The 26,854-nt window shown below is 40.8% G+C and overlaps 1 protein-coding gene and 1 non-coding gene across 2 annotated transcripts in view; one reads left to right on the top strand and one right to left on the bottom strand.

Annotated features, from left to right (window-relative positions):
- Nucleotides 1-26,854, top strand: part of LOC109417869 (F-box only protein 33) — a 33,354-nt gene that overhangs the window by 937 nt on the left and 5,563 nt on the right. Inside the window, exons 3-8 of the mRNA XM_062853499.1 lie at nt 21,358-21,513; nt 21,590-21,697; nt 21,769-21,880; nt 21,949-22,341; nt 22,407-22,484; nt 22,551-22,784. Coding sequence (XP_062709483.1) covers nt 21,358-21,513; nt 21,590-21,697; nt 21,769-21,880; nt 21,949-22,341; nt 22,407-22,484; nt 22,551-22,784 — 1,081 coding nt within the window. The remainder of the gene's footprint in view (nt 1-21,357; nt 21,514-21,589; nt 21,698-21,768; nt 21,881-21,948; nt 22,342-22,406; nt 22,485-22,550; nt 22,785-26,854) is intronic.
- On the bottom strand, nt 26,191-26,265 carry Trnah-aug (transfer RNA histidin (anticodon AUG)). Its single transcript has one exon. It is a non-coding gene; the product is annotated as a tRNA-His (tRNA).

Genomic DNA, 26,854 nt, shown 5'->3' on the forward strand with positions numbered 1-26,854 from the left:
ATTTCTTTGAAATTGCTAAGGAAATTCCTAGAAAGCCTGTAGCTTTGATTTGAGGAGAGATTAGAAAAGAGATTCTGAATGATTACATAGGATTATTAGAGAAATTTCGGGAGCAGAAAGGTTGTTTGTTATAATGTCTTATTTTTTATGCCAAATGTCTGTATGTCGAACGACCTTATGTCAAATGATGTTTTACGAATTAATACTCAGGAATTTCTTTTCAAATTGAGTATTCCGTCTGTTAGGCTAGCAGGGTACTATTTGCCCAATGCCAAATGAGGGGGGCCCAGATGGAAAGAGGTGTAAGTGACAACTTTGTAGATTTTGAATTGTAAATATCAAAAAATTCTTTAGATTTCAAACTTTTAGGAACGTTTTGAAGATTATTTTTATGATGATGAAAACAATACAATAAATCGGGGAAAATTGGGTTTATATTAAAACTCCATACATTTGGCATGGGGTGAAAAGTAAAAACTTTAAACCTCATTTACTCGAAAGTGGGGTTTTATCGCTAGTCGCTTACACCCCTTTTCTTCTAACCCTTTAAAATATTTGACCATTTATGACAACTCACTCAAAGTGTAATTTTCTGTAATACCAACCCGTGAGGCCAATTCCGATTGTCTTGTATTGACTTTTCGAACTCTCTGAGCAGAATACTCTCTCCATTGAATACTATCTTCAATTGAATGGGTGTAATCAGTTTTGCACCTTTTAATTCCGCCAATGATTCCTCCCGAAATTCCTTCAAAGATTTTTATAGAATCCCAGTCCATTCCTTAACTTGATACATAGTTGTAAAACTGACAGGCTTACGTACGATTAATAAAATACAAATACAAAGGATTTCTCTAGACGTTCTTTTAGAAATCTTTTCAGGAGCTCCTTCAGAGGTTTATCCAGGAAAGTTCAGGGATGCATCATGCTATTTTTTAGAAGATCTGTCTGGGCAGTCAGTCTATCGCAAGCTTTTGCTTCGGACGGTCGCTTTTTTTTGCTTTGCAATTCGTGCGATACCTGACGGTTTTTTGGCCTTGTTACTAATTAATTTGTCAGCTCTCGAGACTGCTTTTGTATACTTCTGGCGGTAGTGCGCATTACGGTTTTAAGTGTGTGGAGTGCGAATTAAATCATAATCAAACGGGATTTGGCACGGGGTTTCTCGATAGTAAAATATCTCGGCTGGTGCCCCATTGTTCCTAGCCTTCTCACACGATCACTGCTTAATTTGTAGTTGTGAGCAGAAGGGAAACCATATACTGCTGTTCGTCTGCATCTCACTTTTCCATCTGCTGCTACTGCTGCTGTTAAGAGCAATTCCATCGCAGGTGGTAAACGGTACTATTCTGGCTACGCAATGAACACTGCTTCACCGTGCCCTCTCGGCCATGAAGCCGGGATGGGATTTCCCTCCTGATGGGGATCCCGGAGGAAGAGCCATGGGCAGTGTACGCAGAATATGGCACCGCAAGTGAAAAATAGGCAAAAAAGAAGGCACGGCAACAACGCTTTGTTTTTTCGTTAGCAGATAATGACAAAATCGCTCCCGAGTTTGTTCACAACAAAAACGGTAGGAATATTTGTCTCGTTCTATTCACATCGTGATTTTCGCATTGTTTTACAACTAAAACTCGACTCTGAGGATGGCAAGAGTCTTAATTCATCCAAATGCTCATGAATTCGATGATGTGAGTCGAAAATTTCAGCAGAAAAGCCGAAATATCGGCACACGCACGGCAAGCGATATTTTTTTTATTGCTCTCATCGCTTGACATGCGTTTGTTGCGGAGCGCCTTTGTTACCGACATGCACCGCTTAGGACAAAGCGTTTGTTTTTTGGTGAGATCCGCTTTTCGTACCCTGGCCATGGGTGGTAATACGATTGACGGCTCATACAGGGTCGCACAGTCCCTGAATGGGTGGACCCAGCTAACGTTTTTGGCCCACTGACAATCCTTCGATTGCAACCAGTTGCCCCAGCAGTCATACTCGGAAATGTGATGGAAAAACGAGGATCAACACACCGATGCTAATTCTCACCGTATCCGGTACAGCGATTCCACAAACCGTCTATCTCGGCTTCATCCGTTCTGCGACAAGGCCGTATTACCCCGCTCCCATGCAGTGCTATAAATGCTGGGAGTTTGGTCACACAAAGCTGCGTTGCAAGAATACCGAAATCTGTGGCACTTGCGCTGACACTCACGAAGTCGTTCAAGGAGCAAGATGCCTCCTCATGGCATACTGTGTCAAATGTAAGTCATCGGAACACCCCGCATCAAGCAAAAATGCCCATTTTGTTTGACCGAAAACGAAATCGCCAAAATACGAGTGAACCTGAATATGACATACGAAGCAGCTAAGAAATTCCATCAGCAAAACCGAAGTGGGTCACAATCCGGGCAAACCGGAAGCTCCAGTAACGCTCACAACAATGTGGACATTCTTAAACGTTTGTCAGAAATGGAGGAACGGTTGAACAAGAAAAATGAGGAAATGGAACTGCAGAAGAACGAATGGGACAGGAAATTCCAGGACCAACAAGTTGTCGTGGACAAACTGCAGCATGATCTCAACATGTACAAAAATCTATCGAACTACGAAAAGCCAACTCAACGAAGTCACTCAGCGGTACAACGCTCTACTCAAGAAAACCGAAACAGACATCACGCTGACGGACCTTCCAGTTCCAAAGTCCCCAGAAGAATCAAGTGGCACAAGCAACACCGGCAGCCAAAATGTTCAACAACAGAAGCAGAAACCCCGTAAAAGTCGCAGTCGCAGTCGCAACCGTAGTTCCAGGGGTAAGGACAAGCCGAGAAGCAGATCGCCCAAACGGCTACGATCTCCGATCGATCCGACATCAAATCAACCCGTCAAGATGAGAACTACAGATCGCTATCTACCACTAGACATTCCCGACAATCCGTCGGGTGATGACCTAACAATGGAATCTTAGGTAGTTGTCAGCTCGTTATCTCGCTCGTCGTTTACTCAGCTCAAATTAGACCTCATATCTCCAACACGACTCAATGGCTAACTACACACCAAACGTTTTGACGAACACTGACAACGAGAACATATGTAATAGGAATCAAGAGACGAATAATTCAGCTACACCATACGCAAACACTCTCTCTCGAACAATGTGCAACAACAACAACGGAAACAGGATGAGGCGGACGTTAGAAGCCCTGAGTGGTCGGGGCACCTCTGGTGCGGAAGTTATACCACCACCGGAACCAGTGGACAACCCTCGGCGCTCAGTGGATTCTCTCGTCTCCGGGACGCACAAGAGGTATCCACCTCGTTCCCCGGGTCTTTTCCTGCCCTTCCCTAAGAGTAGTCGGGGCCCCGTCTGTGCGGACGTCACTGCTTCACCGGAACTTACGGACAACCCTCGGTGCCCCAGGAATGGCAGAAGAGGGACGGACAAGGGTGCTCGCACCTATTCCCCTGAATGGATAGGAAATACTAAACTAGGAATGCCTGCCGCTGCAAACATTCAAAACACCGAGAAACACGCTGAAATTCCGAACCGCAAACACAACGACACTGTAACATCGCCAACCACCGTCACTAAACACGAGGTACAGCTAGAGCGAAACACCGCTCGTTCGGCCTTGCCTCCGAGTGGTTTAACCAACGCTGAAGAGTATGACAGGCTCCAACAATGTACCTACGGCCCGAACTGGTCTAACGTACCAAGTCACTCAATAAAAGGCCAGACGATCGCGCCACAACGTTTCTCAGCGGTGACCACCGAATTCTCTTCGGAGACTAATAGATCCTTTTCATCAACGAGAACATCAACGACGATCGCTATCCAATGGAATATGAACGGATTTTGTAACAATTTGGCAGATCTTGAATTGCTTGTCAACACAAACTCCCCCTTCGTCCTTGCTATCCAAGAAACAAACAAAACCAACGTAGAAATGATGAACCGATGCCTCCGAGGACAGTTCACATGGTTATCGAAGTTTGGTAATAATGTGTACCAATCGGTAGCACTCGGCATACATTCATCTGTACGCTTTTCACCGATTCGATTGGACTCCAATTTAGTGGCTACAGCTGCACGCATCGAGGAACCTTTCCCACTATCAGTGGTTAGCATCTACGTACAATGTCACAATCTACCGGACTTAGAGACAGAACTTCGGGCCCTCCTTGGACAAATTGACGAACCTCGACTAATACTAGGTGATTTCAACAGCCACCATCCTCTTTGGGGCTCCTGCATCCCCGATGCTAGAGGTACAATCTGCGCAGAAATCGCTGAAGATTGTGACCTAGTCGTACTGAATGACGGAACTCCGACTTTTACGCGAGGTCGAACGAACACTGCGATCGATGCGTCATTGGCCAGTAGAGGAATTACCAATCGACTGCTGTGGTCCTGCCTTGAGGACCCCATGGGAAGCGATCACCGGCCCATACTCATTAGTGTAAATGATAAACCACCCGAGACATTTCGACGTCCTCGTTGGTGTTATGACCAAGCGGATTGGACCGCATTCGAATTAGCCATAGAGGAAAATATGGATAACAAAAACCCATCTACCATCGGTCAGCTCACTACAACAATTTTAGATGCTGCTAAAAGTTCTATACCCAGGACGAGTGCTACTTCAGGGCGTAAAGCTCTACGCTGGTGGTCTGCAGAAACTCGTTCTGCCGTCAAAGCGAGAAGAAAAGCAATGAGAGCGGTAAAAAGACTTCCAGCTGATCACCCAGACAAAGATAGAATGATTTTGGAATACCGCCTAAAGAGAAACGAATGCCGACAGATAATCAGAGACGCCAAATACAAAAATTGGAAAGAGTTCATCGACGGAATCAACAGCAACCAGACTACTACGGAATTGTGGTACAAAGTGAACTCTCTTTGTGGGAAGAGGAGAACCAAAGAAATAGGCATCCGTCATGACAACAGAATCTCCAGAGATCCTACGGTGGTAACGAATAAGCTCGCGGAACACTTTGCTATAGTCTCTCTTCAACCAAAGAACGGTGCTTTTTCGACTGAACCAAAGGACTATCGACCTATTTCACTAACGAGCTGTGTCTGTAAAGTCTTCGAACGAATGGACTGGATCAACGACAACACGCCTTCCAAAAAGGTTTCGGAACAGGAACCTACTTTGCCTCTCTCGGTCAAGTTCTAGATGACGCTCTCCGAACCGATCAGCACGTAGACATAGCAGCTTTGGACATTTCCAAAGCATACAACAGAATCTGGACACCATTTGTCCTGAAACAATTGTCTGCATGGGGCCTAGCTGGGCACATTCTCAATTTTATAAGAAATTTTCTTCTGGACAGGACCTTTCAGGTCTTCATCGTGAGTCACAGGTCAAACATAGTCAGGGAAGAGATCGGAGTTCCCCAGGGCTCCGTTCTCGCGGTGACACTGTTTCTAGTGGCTGTAAACGGAGTATTCGAGGCGCTCCCCAAAGACATACATTTTCGTTTATGCTGACAATATTGTTATCGTTGTTGTCGGACATAAACCAGTTCTACTTCGAAGAAAACTCCAAGCATCAGTCACGGCCGTCAGCAAATGGGCCAAATCGGTAGGATTTGAACTATCTGCAGATAAAAGTACCTTCACACTCATCTCCAATAACCGGCACCGAGCGGATTTGAAACCCATAAAAATTGAAAACAAGGTAGTGCCTTACAAGATTTATTGCCGTATTCTCGGTGTCCATTTAGATCGTCTCAAGTTTCAAAAACATTTCAACATGAACAAAAAAGAATGTGAATCCAGGGTCCGTCTACTACGATCAATAACGAGTCGTCACAACCACAATAACCGTGAAACTGCGTTGCGGATATCATCCGCGATCGTAACTAGCAAACTTCTATACGGGATAGAGCTAACTTGTCGGTCATCCGAAGAAATGCTACAGATATTAGGGCCAGTACCCGAGCAGGGAATGAGAACAAACCTATAACAAATTGATAACTCATTTTGTTATTGATTAGAAAATGAAATCAAAATAAGTTGATGATTTTGTGGCTATATCGGTCTCTTTCTACTCATAGTATAAGGGAGTAGAGATCAAAGTGGATAATGAAATGATAGATATGATAGAATTCGCTAGGTAGCGAACAAGTGTGAAAATTTTTATAGAAGGTGAAATTAGGCAAGTAGGCCATGTATTGAACGAATACATCGAATGCGTGAAACTTCTGCCGTGCGACCTGTGCTTTTAAACAGATCGGCTTGGTTGGTAGTTTTCATACCACCTTACCAAGACTGGCAAAAGTTTCAGGCACCCGACTGCCTAATGTATTGTTCTGTTTTCATCACAAATTCTATCGATCGGTAGCTTTTTCGGAATTGTTCAATACATGGCCTACTTGCCTAATTTCACCTTCTATAAAAATTTTCACACTTGTTCGCTACCTAGCGAATTCTATCATATCTATCATTTCATTATCCACTTTGATCTCTACTCCCTTATACTATGAGTAGAAAGAGACCGATATAGCCACAAAATCATCAAGTTATTAATAGAATACGGTCGATAAATCAGCATATGATATGAAAAGTTTGGCTCAAAAAGAAAAGTGTTCTATCCTATAAGATCGAAAAAGCTAATAGGAAGAACACGCCGCGATATAGGCATACCCCTATGAACGGAGTGCGAATTCCGAAAAAGCTACCGATCGATAGAATTTGTGATGAAAACAGAACAATACATTAGGCAGTCGGGTGCCTGAAACTTTTGCCAGTCTTGGTAAGGTGGTATGAAAACTACCAACCAAGCCGATCTGTTTAAAAGCACAGGTCGCACGGCAGAAGTTTCACGCATTCGATGTATTCGTTCAATACATGGCCTACTTGCCTAATTTCACCTTCTATAAAAATTTTCACACTTGTTCGCTACCTAGCGAATTCTATCATATCTATCATTTCATTATCCACTTTGATCTCTACTCCCTTATACTATGAGTAGAAAGAGACCGATATAGCCACAAAATCATCAAGTTATTAATAGAATACGGTCGATAAATCAGCATATGATATGAAAAGTTTGGCTCAAAAAGAAAAGTGTTCTATCCTATAAGATCGAAAAAGCTAATAGGAAGAACACGCCGCGATATAGGCATACCCCTATGAACGGAGTGCGAATTCCGAAAAAGCTACCGATCGATAGAATTTGTGATGAAAACAGAACAATACATTAGGCAGTCGGGTGCCTGAAACTTTTGCCAGTCTTGGTAAGGTGGTATGAAAACTACCAACCAAGCCGATCTGTTTAAAAGCACAGGTCGCACGGCAGAAGTTTCACGCATTCGATGTATTCGTTCAATACATGGCCTACTTGCCTAATTTCACCTTCTATAAAAATTTTCACACTTGTTCGCTACCTAGCGAATTCTATCATATCTATCATTTCATTATCCACTTTGATCTCTACTCCCTTATACTATGAGTAGAAAGAGACCGATATAGCCACAAAATCATCAAGTTATTAATAGAATACGGTCGATAAATCAGCATATGAAATCAAAATAAGTTTTCTTCCCGAATTGTTTTTATTTAATATTAAATTGAGATATCATTTTGTTATCATTTCAAAAACTCAATGATAACAAGATTTGATTTCAAAAATCCAAAAAAGGTTTCATATGCTTTATTAATAGGTATTAATTATATTCACAAATTACACTAGTTTACAAAATAAAACGAAAGTCGTGAACTTCTATAAACGACCAAAATTTTTGAAGCACAATTTAGCGCTGATTTCGAAACCGACCTTCAAACATTTTTAAGTAGAACAGTTTTTGAGTTTAAGCTCAATATCGAGTTTTATAACTGTGGTAACCGCGTCTTGTATGCGCGAGTGTGTATAAAAGACTGACCGTTCTGCTGTTGTGCTGCGCAGAGTGGGAAGGCTACTGTGACTTCCACGCAGGTGCATGTATGCGATCGAATGCTTTGTATAAAGGTGAACGAGTAAGACACTCGTCACCACATCCCCCTTTCAATAATCTGAATTTGTAGATTCGCTTAGAGTTTTCTAAAGTTCGATCACTGCTTTAAACTGTCGATAATTAAAACCGTCTAAACGCCATATGGGATTCGAATTACTACATTGGAGTGATGATGCCGCACCCAATGAACAAACTACACCTACTGGCATTCCATGAACTTCTTATGATTTCTTCGATCGGTACGTTACCATCCTTCATAAAACCGTGATGCTATTGCCAACGCTTCCAAAGCAGAGCTTCTCCGTCTCTCCCTGTTTACAATAACATGTGCCCTCTTATCAAAGATACAATCGACCGGGCCCTATACTACTATATACTCAAACACTCTGGCAGTATTTGTAAGTTGTTCCACTTACTCCTCATAGGTTCACTATTCATTAAAATACGCATATTATTTTTAAGTTCCGAAAATACGACTACCGCATTGTCTCCTCATTTCAACAAATTATTACTTCTTATCAGTTATGGTGGAAATGTGGTTTCGATCTTTATTTTGTCTAGTGAAACGCTTTCAGTCGCACCCAATATTCACTTGTGTATTCAAAAACCATCAATACGTTAATGTTCTCAGTATGGCTTTCTTTTGTTTTTGAAGGGGCATGAAACCAGACAACAGACCAGTATGCAATGCACAGTCAAACACACCACCTGACGAATGCGGGGTGAATCAAACCCGCATCCCACTTCATAACACAGTCAAATGATTCATGACATCAACCATATGACCCCGATGCCACGAATATCCTTTGCAACCACAAATTCCTTCATGTGAGAGGCGTGGCATGGAGATAACCGCGTATTATGCTTTCTAATTAAAAACCTCTTCCAAAAGACGCTCTTCTGGTGTTCGTCCTATGTGACCGCTGCACTGACTTCCAAAAAGTGCTGGTGGATCCTTTTCTAAGACCATCCGCGTTTCAGCACAAATCTGCAAAACCATCAATGCTCTCCGTAACCCGACTTTCCGGAACACACTTTGTCGCAGCAGAACCAATCCAATTACTGACCTATCGCTTTAGTGGATTCGTTCATCGAAACATTCTCATGTTGAACGAATATTCAGCCCTGTGAATTCAATTACCACATTTACCATCCTCCTCCATGAATTTCTGTAATTAAATCCATTGCTACTTGCACATCCTCAGTGAATTTAATCACAGCAACACGCTTCTAGTGAATTTAATCACAAGTTCTCAAAATATTGCACCGACCTAAACTTCAAGGGCAGATTTCTCCTCCTCCCGGTGCAATGCACCAACCAGGAAAATGCCTGCTTCTCTATCAATTGCTTGTGGATAGGCTTGTTAGAATTCCAAAATGGCCACAACAATGGCCCACTTTTGCACCTACTCACAATTTTTAGACGCACAAATCTGATTAAAAACAAAATCAGTACCCTTGATATTCTTATTAAATTTTTCACATGCAAGCAAGAACAAAATAAAAGTTACACTGTTGTTCGAAGTTTGCTTCTTGAGATTTGTGCATTTGAAGTTCTGGTGCGCTGTTGAACCAGGATTGCAAGGCGTTTGTCCTTAACTGAGATCTCCCTCTGCCAATGACAATTTTGCAACTGTATACAAAGACGCTCCATGCTTCTGAAATCCAAGGAAATCACCATTATGTCTTGTCGAACGCTCGCTCATCCACCGCTTCAACCACAGGACAAATACAACTAATCCAACTCATAACAGAATCCTGTCTGCACACTGTTTGGTAGAACCACCCCAAACAACGCCGATTTAAACAAAAAACTCTTCTCTGTTCAACAAAATCACTATTTGCAATCAATCTAGCAACACTTGTTCAATATGTAGCAATACTGCAAAACAAACCAAACAGACCCATTACTTGAATAAAGCTACAAACGCACACCTCCCAGGATCAGAACTCACTTTGTGTGAACACATATCTGATCAGACCGCTGCCAATTCATTTCGGAATCACAGATCCGTTTCCAATGCTGAAGACATTGACACAACAAACCCCAAATTTTACCCAAAAAATGTTACCGTTTGAGTCTGATAGTCTGATTGGCGATCTGAACAAAAGAAAAAATAGAGTATTCATGATGGTCCAGACCCGCATCGTACTCAGTGTTGTAGTCTTAGATTCCAGTCAATCCACTGCACTCCACCAAATCGTACTCTGATTTATGCATTTGTCAAGAAGAAGCCCTTACTCCAACAACAAAGACGTGAACCTGGATCATTTTTATAACAATATACATAGTGCCAGTCTAGACCAACATATGCGGACTTGCAACACAAAAGTTCGACTGTGTTTGCTATGTTTGAAGCAATCAAACGTATACCCAGTTGGATCCATGAAACTGTTCATTCCTTTCCTCGCTCACTCGCTCCAACGAGCTAGACCATGGTTTCCCAAGCTATGAGTCGCGAAAAGTACGTCTGTTGGCAACCTGAAAGTTTGGGACCCTATGACCTAGGCAATGCATAGTAGAAACAATTGAAACACGAAACTGACATGATTATCCTGATATCACCTTCTAGCACAAAAACACAACCATAAATCCAATTCAAAACATAATATGAAAAACAATAACGAATGAATAAATATTAGGCCCTGAAGATGGTTTCAGCAAGGGCCGAAACGTTGGTGAAGATTTAAGAGAATCAACGCAATGTTTCTTTGACTGTAATGCCGAAAAATGTCTACAAACAACAACACCAGTTTTGCCACCAACATTACACTTGAAAGACAATACTGTGTCTTTCCTGATGCCGTCCAGTTCAAACACAATTCTCCATGTTGCTTCCTTTCTCTGACGTTGGACCACCCTTTGGTACAATGATAGTCCCCATTTGCCGGCATCTATCGAAGGTTGGCCATCTGTACAGATTGATACGCGTTTCCTTTTGCACTCGTGTATTGAGTAATATTGCATGACCCAGGAGAGCGAAAAAAACACAATTTGAAAAGATCTTCCACAGGACCAGGATTCGAACCAAGGCTCTCTCGACAGGATTTCGTTGAACAGCCCCTCGAAGCAATTCTCAGTGAACTCAAAACCTCTGCTTATCCAACACATTTCTTTCTCCTTCCGCGTGCAACCGAATTCAATCACAACTCCTTGTGACTCCTACTCAGACAGTCAGTCAGTGGATTTAATCACAGTTGGTCCCACGAGTTCTCTCAGTGACCCAATTAGTCAATTTCACCACATTGTTAGTGAATTTAATCACATGACTTTTGCCTATCCGTGGTTTTCAAGCGAATCCAATCACAATATCCTCCAGCTCTTAGTGAATTCATTCACAGTTTCCTCAAGGCGTTTTATCCCCTCCCCATGGATATTCGATCTTGACGCGATGGGAGGGCTTAACCCATTAGCACTTTGTGCGCCAATTTATTCAGTTCTGATTCAGCCTTAAGATAGATGTGAATCTGGTTTAAGAGCTGAGCAGAGGTGAAAAAATCGGCCGTAAATGCTAATGGGGACCAGAGGAGTATCCGCAGTGAGCCTATCACAATTTCCAAAGCAATGTCATAGTTCAGCTTGCATAGACCCAATATTTTAGGAATTTGCAGTTAGATTTTGAGGAGCGTTACGTAAAATTGGGTGTGGGTGGTATCTGCGTTACACTTACTACTCATCATTATTGCTTTAGGAATCTAGAAGACAATTGGCGCTAGAAACTGCACTACCATTTGAGCCTAGACAAAAGTAGATAGTAATAGGAAACTATGGGCAGGATAACAGTATTAACATGGATTTTTTTTTCATTATTATTTATACATATCTTCCAAACGGGTGCATAGAGATTGGAACCGTTTGAGCAGGAGCTCCTATTTCGAGTGTTAGTAATACCACGTAATACGTTTGTACAGGTCGGACTCAATTGTCCGGAGTCGGGTTCTGAAGCTTCGGAAACGTGTGTCTGGGGAACGAAATGTTGTATGTATAAAGCTAAAATTTTGACATTTTGTCAAGCTAATTTTGATTAGTAGCCAGTAAATATTACAGCTTTGTATATCATTCCGTTTGCCAGATGTGGTTTTAGGAGGCTTCAGAGTTTGAATCCGGATAGTCGAGTCCGACCTGTACTGTATTTTCTATAATTTTCAACGTAATAGCCATCCGAAAGACCATACGTGTTTTTGATTATCTCCTAGATCTTATTGTGGCATAACGTAACAGGTAGGAATTAGGATATAAAGACGTTAATGACATGCCAGGATTACAACACATTTTATTAAATTGGGATTTGAATTTTCTTGGGTCTAGAAAAGAAGGTTTAGTCTTTGAATTTTCATTTTTTTTTAATTTTAAAATTTAGACAGCTAAAATGATTTCATTGTTTTGTTATTTATGTATTTTCAAGTCAAAATTGATTTGCATATTTTTCATCTAAACATAACCAATCAAACCCTTCCCTTCCCACGACTTTAAACGACTATTTCTTTGCCAAAAAAGCGTTTCCGAAAGAAGCGCTTGAACAAAAAATATTGCAAATTGGCTGAATTTTTCGAAATCAATGAACTTTGTTTTGTTGGAAACCAATAGGTCCTTGATTGTTTATCAATAGTTTTACTATTGAAACAACTAGTTAGTAGTTGGGTAAAAACTTATGAGGTTACAGTCATATTCTAAAAATTATTGCTTCATATTTATCTAATTCCGTTTGTACAGATTTCGTCGAAAATCGATGGTGCTCTCTAGCTAGAACAACCATGGGAAGTGGAGGGTTAAACCCATGTTTCATTGAATTTCGCCGTATTATTTGCATAATTGTGTCAAGTCCACTCCAATTCCTTCCCCCAACCCATACCATTACCCCTCCGATGGTGTTCATGTGGTCCGCACGGACTATTACGGCCATTACCCCTCCTTGATCTTCGGCTTTGGATTGACTTGCGCTCTTATTGCCCCACCAAATGCTGCAAAATGAAAATGAAAATGAAGTTTCCTCAAGGCGTTTTATCATTGGCATACTCACGTCCTTCTCATTATCTTTTTTAGTGAATTTAATCACGTATCTTCACGTGGTTTCCAAGTGAATCAAATCACAAATACCTTCCATTTGTCTTCAGTGAATCCAATCACGCTATCCTTCACGCACTTCCTGTGAATCTGGTCAGAAACTTACTTAATTTAAATATTTAAATTCATGACAAGGAGTAGATCCGAAACGTAAGGGAAATCTTTTAGAAATATCACGATTACTTGGTGAGGTCTGTTCCGTTGATGCAATCAACCTTCCCATGAGGCTAGCAGCTTTGAACGAACGGCATGAACAACCGCTGGGTGCTTGAACTAAATTATGGAGTTTCAGGGGTATTTGTTGAATGTAGTTTAAATTTAGTATACTGCCATGTAACGATTGTCTTAATGTCTTGACATTTTTTTTTTATGTAATGATAATTGTCAACAGAATGTGTGGATTATAAGTTAGAATGCAGCAGCCGAATCGAACAGAAAGCATCAAACCAAACGGTAAATATCGAAACAAGTTTTTTTAAAATTACGTCCTATTAGTGAAAATTATGCATACTATTGATTGTTAAAGAAACTGCGATGCATAAGTAACTCATCCTATATCATTTTGCATAAAAATGCAACTGATTACCTGCGAGTACATATACAGATTGCGTAGATTTCGGTGCCTCTAAAGCACTGGTGCTGGAAACTTGAAGAAGGCATGACATTTTTTTTTTTTTAACACAGCAGCACTCCCAATGTCTCAACAATACCCGCAGTGAATTTAATCACAACATTTCAAAGTATATTTCCTCCATTATTAGTGAATTTAATCACGATGTCTTCGAAGTCACTGGTAAAATTATGTGCATTCACAAAATTAGACGTCGTCTGATTCCATCTTTCTATTACTTAAGATGCGAGACCACGCGAAAACATTTCATTCTCCATAATCTCAACAATTTCTATATGCAGATTGATCAATAAACATCGCACGGCACTCCCTATGCAATTAAAATACTCGTATTCTCCACCCATTGATTGCTGCAGATCCAATCATATAAAAGTACCTACATACCTCTCAGTACAAAACAGTACACATACTTCATCGCACCAGTGCATCTGGAACAACGGCGACGCTTCATCCAGCAGGAACAGACACACAGTGGCACGATCTGTGCTAGCTTGCTCATCTGCGGTTGGTCACTAGCACACTCACTGTAAAAACACTACTCTCGCATGCCGCGCGCATGGAACAATGGCTCAAGGTCATCATTTTTTTCTTGCACAAAGAACCCACGCTACAAGCGGCGTCACCTCGTTGCTTTCTTTTTTTTTCATCACTTATTTGAATACTCTGCTAGAAAATCAAAACTATTCACATTTTTTCCCTTCTTTCTTCACTTTCCACGATTGAATTTTTTTTTATTTTTTTTCTTCCAGGATCTATTTGCTTTTTCCGTCGTTTTCCATTAAAAATTAATATCATTTTTCTTCTCTAATGAACGATAAACACATGGTTTTTCTTTTCTTCACTCCAATGCAATTAAAATTTCTCAATAACTTTGCGATAAACCAACACATGATTTTAGCGTTATTCAATTCAATTAAACACGAACCAAAATCGATTCATACGCGGCAAAACGCGATTTTTTTTCATCCTCGTCGCCACTTGTGGTAACCGCGTCTTGTATGCGCGAGTGTGTATAAAAGACTGACCGTTCTGCTGTTGTGCTGCGCAGAGTGGGAAGGCTACTGTGACTTCCACGCAGGTGCATGTATGCGATCGAATGCTTTGTATAAAGGTGAACGAGTAAGACACTCGTCACCACAATAACTATTCAAAATATGTAATTTACTAAAATTCAAATATATTGCGTTTTGTACAACCAATTTAAAAACTTTTCCTATAAATTAAAAGCTGAATACAATACCATTCGATCATGTGAATATAGGTTTAGCGTCATATTGATGAAATTCAAGATATGGGCGAGTTTTTGGGAAGATATCCTTAAATTTTTGCAAAATTTCCAATTTTTTTGGAGAAATGTATTTTTTTTTCATTAAGAAAAAAAAAACAATTCAAAAATTCTTTCTCGACGTTTGTTTGACATATCATATGTAGGCGAGTTACAGTGAAAATTTCAGCTCAATCGGAGCATTGATTACGGAGAATGAGTTGTTCGAAGTGAGCGACGTTGCTTAAAAATAGAACAAAAATCGATTTCAAATACCCAACCTTGTATGGAAAGTCCAAAAAATTTCCGCTCTACTGTAATTTTTTTCCTTTGCGTTTTCGAACACAGGGCATGATTCTTCACCAAAAATGATCATCAGCTTACCGAGTTCAAAAATGCTGTAAACTGTGTTATTTGTTAAATCTTCCAGAGTATTTTACTTACATATTGACACAAAATTTATAACTTGCTGATTCTGGGTAATGGTCATGCTATTGATTTAAATTGACTTGAACTTTAGTAAGTCTTTTTAGGGTGACTGGATATTATCCACAGGTTTGTTCTCTTCGTTATGAGGGGGTATTTATCGGCCAAGTTGCCTGAAACTTGGTTGTATAGCTTGGTTGGGAAAGATTTGAGGCCAATTTTGAATTCAACAGGTTTCAAAAAACCTTCCATGACGAAGAGAACAAAACTACCCAGAATACAAAAGTTCCCAGATATCAGTTATTTAAATCTAAACATATTGCCAAATATTTTTAAATTCTATATTAAAGGCAAATGAAGTTAGATATGGCCAACCGAAGTAATTCACGGTCATTCTACTGTTGAAGGTCACATAATTTACCTTTATAAAGTATTCTCGCGCGAAAAAGGATTCATTGTAGCTCCGCACCAAAATGATGAATCTCGTTATGTTTGAAGTTTTGAAAATAACACAGATATTTATCATACACTAGCTGTCCCGGCAAACGTTGTTTTGCCAAGCTGTGGTGGTTTGACAACTGTTGAGCTCATAAAATCACCGCACTCTAGATTGGTTTCATTATGATCGTGTTTATTTCCTTCCCAGCTCATGAAAAGTCAGCACTTTATCAATTTTATTACTTTTCTAGTTGATTTTCGTAATTTTTTGAACATATAAACACAGTCCCCACGAATACGAACTGAACCGTGCAAGAGTCATCCTGATCGGTTCAGCCGTTCGTGAGTTTTGTTGCCTCAAAGGAACTTCAAACTCATTTATATATATAGATGAAAATGATGAATGCCATTTCACTTATTGTTATGCCAAACGGCCATTTTACCAATAGACTATTATGCCAGATTATGCCATTTGGCCAATATGCCAAAAGACTATGTCAAACGACATTATGCCATACCCGATAGAATTATTGGAGTAAAATATTTTTCCTATCGGATGACTTATTTTTTCAATGTCATCATTTTCCCCTGGTAACGAGGGAAAAAGCTGAGAAGCCGAATGCGACTCAGTTCGTTGCTCGATGTCGTTCAATTTGAGTCCCGATGCCTGTGGCTCTGGGATGTCGTGAACATCTCCCACATTTGTTTTGCAGCAGTGCATATAATCAGAAGGAAAAGCTGTAATATAATTACCTACACAAAAATATTAACCCTCGAGCGATCGCGCTGTTGTATTTTGTACAACACGTTGAAAAAATCTCGCTTTTTGTACGCTTTTTTGTGGTGCTGACGCAGGTAGTTAACCGCGCGAGTTACGGAAGGTTAATGGCAGTTGTCCTTTGACTCCAAATTTACTTTTCTTTGTCACTTCAATGTCCATCATTAATCTTTTTAGTTGAATCATGGTATAGTTATGCTGCATATCTATGAGGATATCATATCCGATTTGCATACAACTTTTCTTCGTTTAGGCTCCAAGTTAGAAATGACTGTTGATGAAATCAGTGGCGATTCCCTAACCTCAAATCTACCTGTTCAACGAATGTAAATTCTTGAATTTTCTTTACAAATTGGTTTGTAATTTGTAGAAAATGAAGAGAATAGTCGTTTCCGTCCATTTTCGTTCGGGAGTATTCTGTCAATCGAGGGCTTGATTTTGCAGTTGTTCGTGAGAACTTTCTTCTGGAAGGAGATTCTTTTCCCCTGACGCGGGTTTCGCGCAAGTGTCTTTGCTTGCGGGCCCGCACAACCCTTTTTGGCCCTTCATACAGGAGAATGACTGACCACTAACAACAGCACAATCTTGATCAAATCGCTTTTCAGATTATTACAGTACTATAGGCAGCTGCCTTGCTACAATAGATGGTAGAACAATATCATCATTACCCTTTAGATTTGATAACTCCCTGAGAACTGCGTATGATATCAAGTCGTAAAATGTAGATAACAAAATGAGATATCAATTTGTTATCAATGAGAACTCATTCTGATTTCAATTAGATATTCCAGTACATTATTTTGTTATCATTTTTGTTATGTTAACACTTAAGTCACACAAAATGAAAACTCACTTTGTTATCAAAATTCGTGATATCTAAATAACTCAATTTGTTTTCGATTAGTTCTCATTCCATGCTCGGGTATACAATCGCTGTGTAAGAATAGCCTCCGGTTTAAATACTTTCATCCACCCCCGCTTCGTCTGCATGTGTCGAAGCTGGAGTATTGTCATTCTACTACGTTATCGCCACTGCCATGTGCACAAGAGCATTGAGCTTTCTTGAAAGGACGTATGGAGATGTAGAGGGAGTGTTTCTCTTTCAGGAAATAGCCCATCAGGAACTCCCCCCGGTAGCGGAATTAGACCGGATTGGAGACCAAAGGTGAGACTCGCCTAAACCAAAAGTCAACTGAGTCTTCCAACGACACTACAAAGTCGATAAAAGTTCGGCTCGAGTCCTAAGTACCTTCAACCGTGTGAAAGCGACAACATTAGCCGGATATGATATAATCTATACCGATGGATCAAAGGCTGATGATAGAGTTGGTGTTGGGGTGTCAGGAATGGAACGAGACTTTCATAAACGACTGCCAGACATGTGTTCAGTTTTCTCCGCTGAGGCTGCAGTCATTCACCTAGCGGTCACTCCGCAAGTGTTCTCAAAGCCCTTGAAACGGACCCATGGGTACAAGCAATTCGTGCGGCAATGAATCCTGGTATCCTCTTCGTTTGGATTCCTGGCCACTGCGGCATATCCGGCAACGAAAGTGCTGATCGGCTTGCGGCCTCAGGTCGTAACTCCTCTCCTCTTCTCTTCTTGGCGTAACGTCCTCACTGGGACAAAGCCTGCTTCTCAGCTTAGTGTTCTATGAGCACTTCCACAGTTATTAACTGAGAGCTTCCTCTGCCAATGACCATTTTGCATGTGTATATCGTGTGCCAGGCACGAAGATACTCTATGCCCAAGGACGTCAAGGAAATTTCCTTTACGAAAAGATCCTGGACCGACCGGGAATCGAACCCGTCACCCTCAGCATGGTCATGCTGAATACCCGTGCGTTTACCGCCTCGGCTATATGGGCCCTAGGTCGTAACTCACAGCTACTCACAAGACAAGTCCCCTCCCAAGACGCGAAAACTTGGGTCAATAATATAATTACGAATGCATGGGGAGCAACATGGCAACAAGAACGTCATCTCTTTCTTTGCAAGGTGAAGGGCGAGACGAAGAAATGAATCGACCGAACCAACTGGAGAGATCAACGAATCCTATCTAGACTGCGAACTGGTCACACACGTATTAGTCATATGCCGTCTGGACGATATCATAATGTTATCTGTGATGTATGTGGAATTCGACAGACCATTGAACACATACTTGCAGTTTGTCCTCAATACCAATCCTACAGAACTACATACGGACTAGACACTGGAATTAGAGACATCCTTGCAAACGACTCATCCGTAGAAGCAGCCCTGTTACTTTTCTTTAAAGATTCAAAACTCTACGAGCAAATTTTGCTAATCACTACTTAAAGTTGAAGACACAAGCCACAACTATAGGACTACGATAATGATTTACGGAACAACAACAGCTCTTAACCAATGATGAAAAACGCACGTATGCAGGACATGATTCGCTACCAATATTTGTAACAAAATAATATCAAACTCTGTAATTATTTAACTTTGTAACTATGTTAAATGCTTTGCCAAGGTGGTCCTCTATTGCGCCTCTATAATCAAAGAGACGAACCAGCCCCAGGCTGAAAGTCTCTATAATAAAGACTCAAAAAAAAGATCTGTATGGAGTTCCGACAGTTCCTTCAGGGTTTACTCCAGGAGTTCTTTTAGACGGATGCCTGCTGGAGATTCATTATTACTAATCCAGAAGATCCTTCCGGTATTCCTATTTTAGATTATTCTAGAAATTCTTTCAAAAAATCCTACAGGAACGCCTTTATTAACTAGTTCAGGAGTTCTTTCAGATATTCCTCCAGAATTTCAATCAGGGATTTCTCCCCGTTCCAGGAGATTCTTCGCAATAACTCAAGGTGTTTCACCATGGGTTCCTACATGAGATCATTCTAGGATACCTCCTAAAATTCCTTCGTTGATTCCTTTTGTAATTCCTTCGGGAAATTTTAGGAATTCCTCTATGAGTTCGTTCAGGTATTCCTATAGACAAAAATGGTTTCACTCACCTTTCAATCGTTTAACTCATTTTTCTATAACTCAGTTCAGGTAGCTTGTTATTGCAATGTGATGTTCGATAAACTTGTAGGGAGTGTTTTTCGCACAATTACGTTTTCGCCAAGGAAACCATGTTCTAACTCTCATAATTACGGTGTGAGAGCGCTAGTATTACCAACCTCATACTAAATGATCGTAAAATTCAATTCACCACCCTGCAAGTTTGTCAAACATCACATTGTAGTAACAAGCTGCTGAACGGAGTTATTGAAAAAATGAGTTAAACAATAGGACAGATCGGTGAAGTATAAGATTTGTAGTAATGAGCTGAATGTTAGTATGGTGAGAAGGTCAATTCTCCGTTTCTGCAATGAAATGGTGCAAAAAGCGTGGGTATTATGATTCTTTGCCTAATTTGATGCTGTTTGAGCAAAACTTTGGGCAACAATGTTGTTGTTTTCTCCATTTCTTGCAATATAAACAACATAGTTATCCAAAGTTTTGCTCAAACAGCATCGAATTAGGCAAGGAATCATAATACCCACGCTTTTGCACCATTTCATTGCAGAAACGGAGAATTAACCTTCTCACCATACTAAAATTCAGTTCATTACTACAAATCTAGTACTACACCGAACGTGCCCCATTGCTAGGTACGTGAAACCATCCTTGTCTACAGAAGTTTCCCCAGGGATATCTCCAGGAGAATTCAGGAATTCCCCCAGAAGCTTGTTTAAGGATTAGTCCAGGAGTTTTTTCCAAGATTCCTTGAAGGATTCCTTAGGGGATTCCTCGAGAAGTTATTTTAGGGATTCTTCGCATCTTGAATACTTTCGGAGTTGCATAAGAAATTTTTCTAGTTTTTTTTCAGGAATTTTTAAAAGAGTTCCTTCAGGGATTCTTCCATAAATACCTTTGAAAATTTCCTTAGAACTATACTCACGCATATCTCCAGGATTTCTTAGAAAAATTTCTCGTGGACTTCCTACAAGAATTCCTCTAAGATTCTGGAATTTTTCTAGGAGTTATTTCGGTATTTCCTTCTGGAAATCCTTCCCCTTTCCTGGACAGATTCCCCATGTGAATATTTCAAGGATTCCTCCTGGTCCCTGGATATCCTTTGATGATTACTCCTAGAAATGACGCTGAGATTTGGGGCTAGTCTCTGACTCTATGACAAGACTGACGCAATTCTCCAATGGTCGAGAACTGTCCTGGTAACGTCATTGGAGAGGATGATTAGTTGGAAACCTAAGAAATATGTAGACAGCCCTACAATCTCCCAGGCCTAGGTGTCACGGAAATTTGGGTCAGTGGAAGGGTAAACTCCAAAGGATACGTTTGATAAACGTTCAGGCGCTCGAAATAAATCTTATTTGTGTGGTGAATACCACCCTCAAAACGAATGCTACCAAGCATTCATTGAAATGTGCTAACTATTGTTAGGTTCGAAGAACGAATAAATACTGTCGGCAAGCTGGCACTTGCCTTCTTAATGTGTCAGCCATGGAACAAACAACATCCGAAAATCTGGAATAAAAAAACGGGTATTAACATCTTTCATTGAATAATCTATTTGTTATACTCTTGCAACGCAATGGTTTCATATCTTACGATAGTTGGTGCTGAAACTGTGCATCACCACCTACCTGAATCTTGTCGAAACAAAATGTTCAACATCAGCAAACACTATTTCTGAAATAAATAGAAACTATTCCCGAAAATGTTTTACGTGTTCACGAATTCTAAATAAAACTGATTGTTATTGGTGCTCCAAAAGATTTGAAATTCAAATATTTTGACGAACATTGTAATTCTTACAGATTTTTCAAGGACATCCACTTCGATGTGGCCCGAGAGAACAACAAGAAGAACAGTTTCCTACTGCAATCGCTGGCACACATAGTGAGCGAGGCGAAGATTTCTTTCGATTCCTGCAACCTGTACGACGTTGAATTGGCAACGGAAATCATGTACAAGTAGGTTCTTCTACCCCTTGGTTTAAAGCTTTCTCTCTGTTACAGTTAAGATCAAAATATTTCCCGCTCATTTCAGACTCAGCAAAAGCTCCTGTCTGGTTAGCCTGTCATTGCGTCCAAAGTACGCCACCCTGGTCACACCGGGACGATTCTACTCCGAAGAGGAATGGAACTACATCTATAAGTGTGTTTTTTTTTTTATTGGGGGTTAAATTTAGTATGATTCCGAATGAATTTTAATACATTCTATTGCAGGTTGTTCGTAGAACCGATCAAGGTTTTGCTAGGGCGTCAAAATCCTCCGCTGAAGGAATTGGACCTAGGTTGTTCCGAGATTCTGTCGCTCCATGCTGCCGATTTCCTCAGTGTAAGTAAATAAAATATATTCTCAATACCTTCGAAGAAATGTTATTACTCCAATTCTGCCCATTCCAGAGCTGCTCTCGTCCGCAACTCCTCAAGCAGTTGGGATTTGCCTCGGTCAAACAGGATCCCAGCCATTATGCGCTGAGCTCGATCGAGTCGACCCTTTTCGAGAAATGCAACGCCCTTCAGTATCTGTCGCTGGACTACGACATTATGTGTGATGATTTTTTGCAAACGTTGCAGCTGTTGCCCCTCAAGCGCTTGGTAGTGCACGTCCATGGGCTGGACGAGGAGCATCCGGGCGTATCGGAGGGTGCTTGGGCCAGTTTCCGTGCCAAGAATCCGCAGGCGGAGCTACACTTGACGCTGGTTTGCGCTTACGAGGCGGTCGACATGCTGCACAGTCATATTCTGCGTCCGTCGATGCCGCTGTCGCATCTGAAGGTGCTATTCTGCGAGAGGGTAAGTTAGAGAGAACTAAATAGATAGTAGATGCACTATATTGATGAGAGATTATTGTTCAACAGATCAATTGTGACGCTCTGGAGTACCTCTCTCGTTATTACAAGGAAACTTTGAAGAGTATGATTTGGGTTGACTCGATGGTAAGACACCTTCACAAACAATGCGGGGGATTGCCCTGTTTTCTTAACGTGATTCTTCTATTTCAGCGCATCCAAGAGTACCGGAACATCATGGAGATGGTGCTGCGCACTGAGCAGGATCCCCTAGTAATGATGGCCTGGCGCTGTAAGAAACTCGAGGAAATTGTTATTCACGGTTATGTGCTGGATCCACATAACCTAGTTGGAATTTCGCGTCTACGGGGCAAGGATCTGAAGGTGCTGGAGGTGTCCCGGATCGACCTATCGATGCCTTCCGTCATGATAAATCCATTTATTGAGGTAAGTCGCTGATGTCATTTTTATACAGTTCTAGGGTATTTTAGCCAATAGTGGACCCTTGACCTTAAGTGGACCCCTAGCAATTATTCTCCAATTCCTCACTCAAATCTGTTTCTACCGGTGAACTTCCACCGGGAAACCATGGCTCATGTTCCTAGACAGCAGTTCCATGTGATGAAACTAGACTGGAAAGCGATGATTTGATTAGGGAATCGCGCTACTTGGGCGGTGGCTTCTATATTCGTCTGTTTTCCACTATAACTCAGTCAATCTTGAACCAATTGACACAATTCTTGGAATGCGGTGAGATAGGTATAGTATCTACCCGTGTACAAAATTTCAAGTCAATCGGTTCAAAATTGACCGAGTTACAGTGGAAAACAGACGAAAATAACAGACGAAGAAAACCACCGCCCAAGTAGCGCGATACCCTATTTGAACAAATTTGTAAATGTAAACAAGTCTGGGGGTCCATTATAGGTTAAATCTTAGGGGGTCCACTATTGTCACCCCTGTGTGAAGAATTAGCATAAGTTAAAAATAATGTGAAGAATTAGCATAAGTTAAAAGTGAACCCACGGGTCCACTATAGGATAATTTGATCGAGATTTCAAATCATCATTTTATGAAAAATAGGTATAAGGAGGTTTTGCTCGGTTTTTGTGTGCAATATGTAGGAAAGATATGAAACTAAGGTGGATATCCTGATGGTATTCTATGAAGAATTTCTGTAGCAATTCCTTGTAGAATTCTTACAAGGATTTCTGGCAGAATTCATTAAGGATAAGGAATTCTTGATGTAGTTCCTAAAGGAATTTTAGTGATTTTTGTGTAGTTTATCCTGAAGAAATATGGATGGCTGGGTGGATATTTTGGTGGGAATAATGGTTAAAGTCATTATGGAGTTTCTGATTGAAATACAAATGAAATTCTCGGTGGAAATCCTGATGGAGTTTCTGCCAGTAATCCTGGTCGAGTTCTTGCTGTAACTTCAGATACAAATTTATGGAGGAATTCCTGGTGCCATTCCTGAAGGAATCTGTGTTGGAATTCCTAAAAGAAATCCTGGTGGAATTCATGAAGGAACTGATGGTGAAATTCCTGTACGACTTTTGGTGGAATCCTTAGCGAAATTCATAATGGAACTCGTAGATGAATATTTAGCGGAGTTCCTGGCAGAATTCATAGAGGAATTCCTGGTAGAATTCCTGACGAAACTCCTGGAGGAATTGCTAGTGGAGTTTGTAGATGCATTCCTGATCGAATTCCTTGGTAGTGTTTTCAGGTAGAATATCCGATGGAATTCAAGATGGCTATTCTGGTGGAATTCATGGAGGGACTCCGGGTGGATATTCTAGAGTATTTTTGGTGGAATTCCTGGCGGATTTTCGGGAGCAATTCTTGGTAGAATTACTGTTTGGAATTGCTGATGTAAATCGTAGAGGAAATGCTGGTGGAATTTCGGTACGAACTCCTGTAGGAATTTCTGGAAACCTGTAGAAACTCTTGTAAGAACCTGGAAGAATTCTTGCCAGAATATCTTCAGGAATTTATGGTAGAATTTCCGGGGGAGTGCTTGTTGGAATTATTGGAGAAAAAACTCCTTATTGAAAAACTCGGAGGAAATCGTTGTGGAATTCCTGGAGGAATACCTGGAAGCATTCCTAGATAAACCCCACTTAGAGAAAATAATATATTTCCTGGAGGATCACGTGGTGTAATTCCTGGAGGAACTCCTGGTATAATTATTGGAGATATGTTCTTTGTAATTCCTGGTAAATAGAGTTTCTGGAAAAAAAAATCTAGTGAAATTTCTGAAGCAATTTCTAGCAAAATTCCCGGAGGGATTAAGGGAGCTTCTCTTGAGGGAATTGTTAGTGAAACTTTTGCAATAATTGATGGAGAAATTTCTGGAGATAAAGCCTGGAAGAAATCTTGCTGGCAGAATTACTTGAAGGATTCCCGGAGGAATTCCTGGTAGATACCTAGATGAATCTCTGGTGGCATACCTGGAGGTATTCATGGAGGTATTCCTAGAGAAACTTAATCTAGAAAAAACTGGTATACGATACTAGCGAAATTACGTCACCAATCCAAAAGAAGGCAACAATTGTGAGAGTCAAAGGGATGTGCCCAGGAAGATGAAGCCGAGGTGCGATGCTGCAATGCGGAAAGGCATTCCTACCCGATATGCGGTAAACCGTATCAACGCGTGTGGAACTGCGTACATTTTCAGCATCTACACTACCCGCCAATAATAATACTCAGTATTGCAGCACCCAAAAAAAATGGACTGAAGCTAGAACCATTCAGGTTGTGAATACAAGTTGCATTTTCAAAGCGAATTAGGGGGGTCATAAGTAATTTGTGCCTCGAAGACCTAAAATCAAGGTTGCGACCATTCATTTGCAAAGATTTACATTCATTTGCTATTATCTCAGTTCAGAAGCATGCTATCGAAAAACAATGTATGGATGAATTTAACCTTGTAGTTTTATCTGAAAGTTTGCCGAATAACATTGGGGTCGCAAACGTATACCAAAGTCGTGAGCGAGCTGTGAAGGCAACTCTCCACGCGGTGAATATGAATTTCATTCACGCTGTGGAAAGTTGCCTTCACAGCTCGCTCACAACTTTGGAATGCGTGTGCGACCCCAATGTTATTCGGCAAACTTTCAGATAAAACTACAAGGTTAAATTCTTCCATACATTGTTTTTCGATAGCATGCTTCTGAACTGAGATAATAGCAAATGAATGTAAATTTTTGCAAATGAATGGTTGCAACCTTGCCTAAAATAATCATATTTCAAGGTGATGCAATACTTTTTGGGGTGCTGCAATATTCAGTATGAGTGTTGCAATACGCGATTCCATATTTATGGCGGGTAGTGTATATATATCTATATGTATAAAAATGCAGTGGCATACGTGGGACCGCGCATAACTCGCAAACGGAACGTCCGATTTGGGTCGTCTTTGTTTTGTTCTGTTAGTTTTCACCCAAGGAAGGTTTATGAGGCAAAAAAACATTGGAAAATTGAGTTTTTGAAAATCGGGTTTTTATACATTTTGAACGGGGTTTGACTAGGGACTTGAAACGTCAAAAAAACGCAGTAGGCAAGACAAAGTTTCCCGGGGACTGCTAGTTTCTTCTTCTTCTTCTTCTTACTTCTGATTCGGTGGTGCTTTTCTTTAGCGCACACATCTCCTAATGGACCGGCATCGCAGGCCATATGTCCAACCTGTCACTATTTATACTCCGTGGAGTTTACAAAGTTTCTTCTTTATCGACTGTTTACATATTGTACAGTGAATTCCTGTTAGTCCGTAGACTTTTACAATTCTGTTTTACCTTCCGGAGACTGACTTTTTCTTTTATAGTCCGTAGACTTCCCCAATCACCCCTGGAGGGGGTGGGAATTGAACCCATGACCTTCTGATTCATAGTCAGAAGCCTAACCACTACGCTAGATCCCCCCCCCACTGCTAGTTTAAGATAAAAAGCTCGCTTGAAGAGCGTTCGTCATTGGAAGTTGTGCGAGGTTTGATTGTTCGATCACTGCCAATACAAGCCTAACTGTACCAAACTCCGTATCTAACAAAATCCACGAACGCAGGAAAACGGAGGGGAAGTTCGCTGTTTCCATAGCAACTCATACATTGGCCATTTAAGCAACGTGAAAAATCCGGATATTTTTTCACAAATCATCCCCAAAGATGAGTGATACAAGTAGCCCTTAACGAGATTCAGCGCCTCATGTAAAAAACTCTTTTTTGTTTACATATGTTACATAAGGCTATCTGACGTTTGATCATCTTTCTCTGTTTCGCTGCCGAGGAGGATAGGTTTGTTTTCATACGGAACCGTTTCCCTATGAAAATATTAAACACAGAATTGCTACACTCTAAAGAATGTTCACGTCCGATTTACGTGAAATATCACGTAGCTCATCCTTATTCTCAAAACCTCAAAAGTTACGTGATGTTAGAAACTTTCATTCGATAACCACGTCGTATGCACCGCCCTGTTTGGCGAAAGCCACCTTATTTTCACGTAACTCGTTTCAAC

This window comes from Aedes albopictus, chromosome 2 (assembly GCF_035046485.1).
Source record: "Aedes albopictus strain Foshan chromosome 2, AalbF5, whole genome shotgun sequence".
Classification (NCBI taxonomy): Eukaryota; Metazoa; Arthropoda; class Insecta; order Diptera; family Culicidae; genus Aedes; species Aedes albopictus.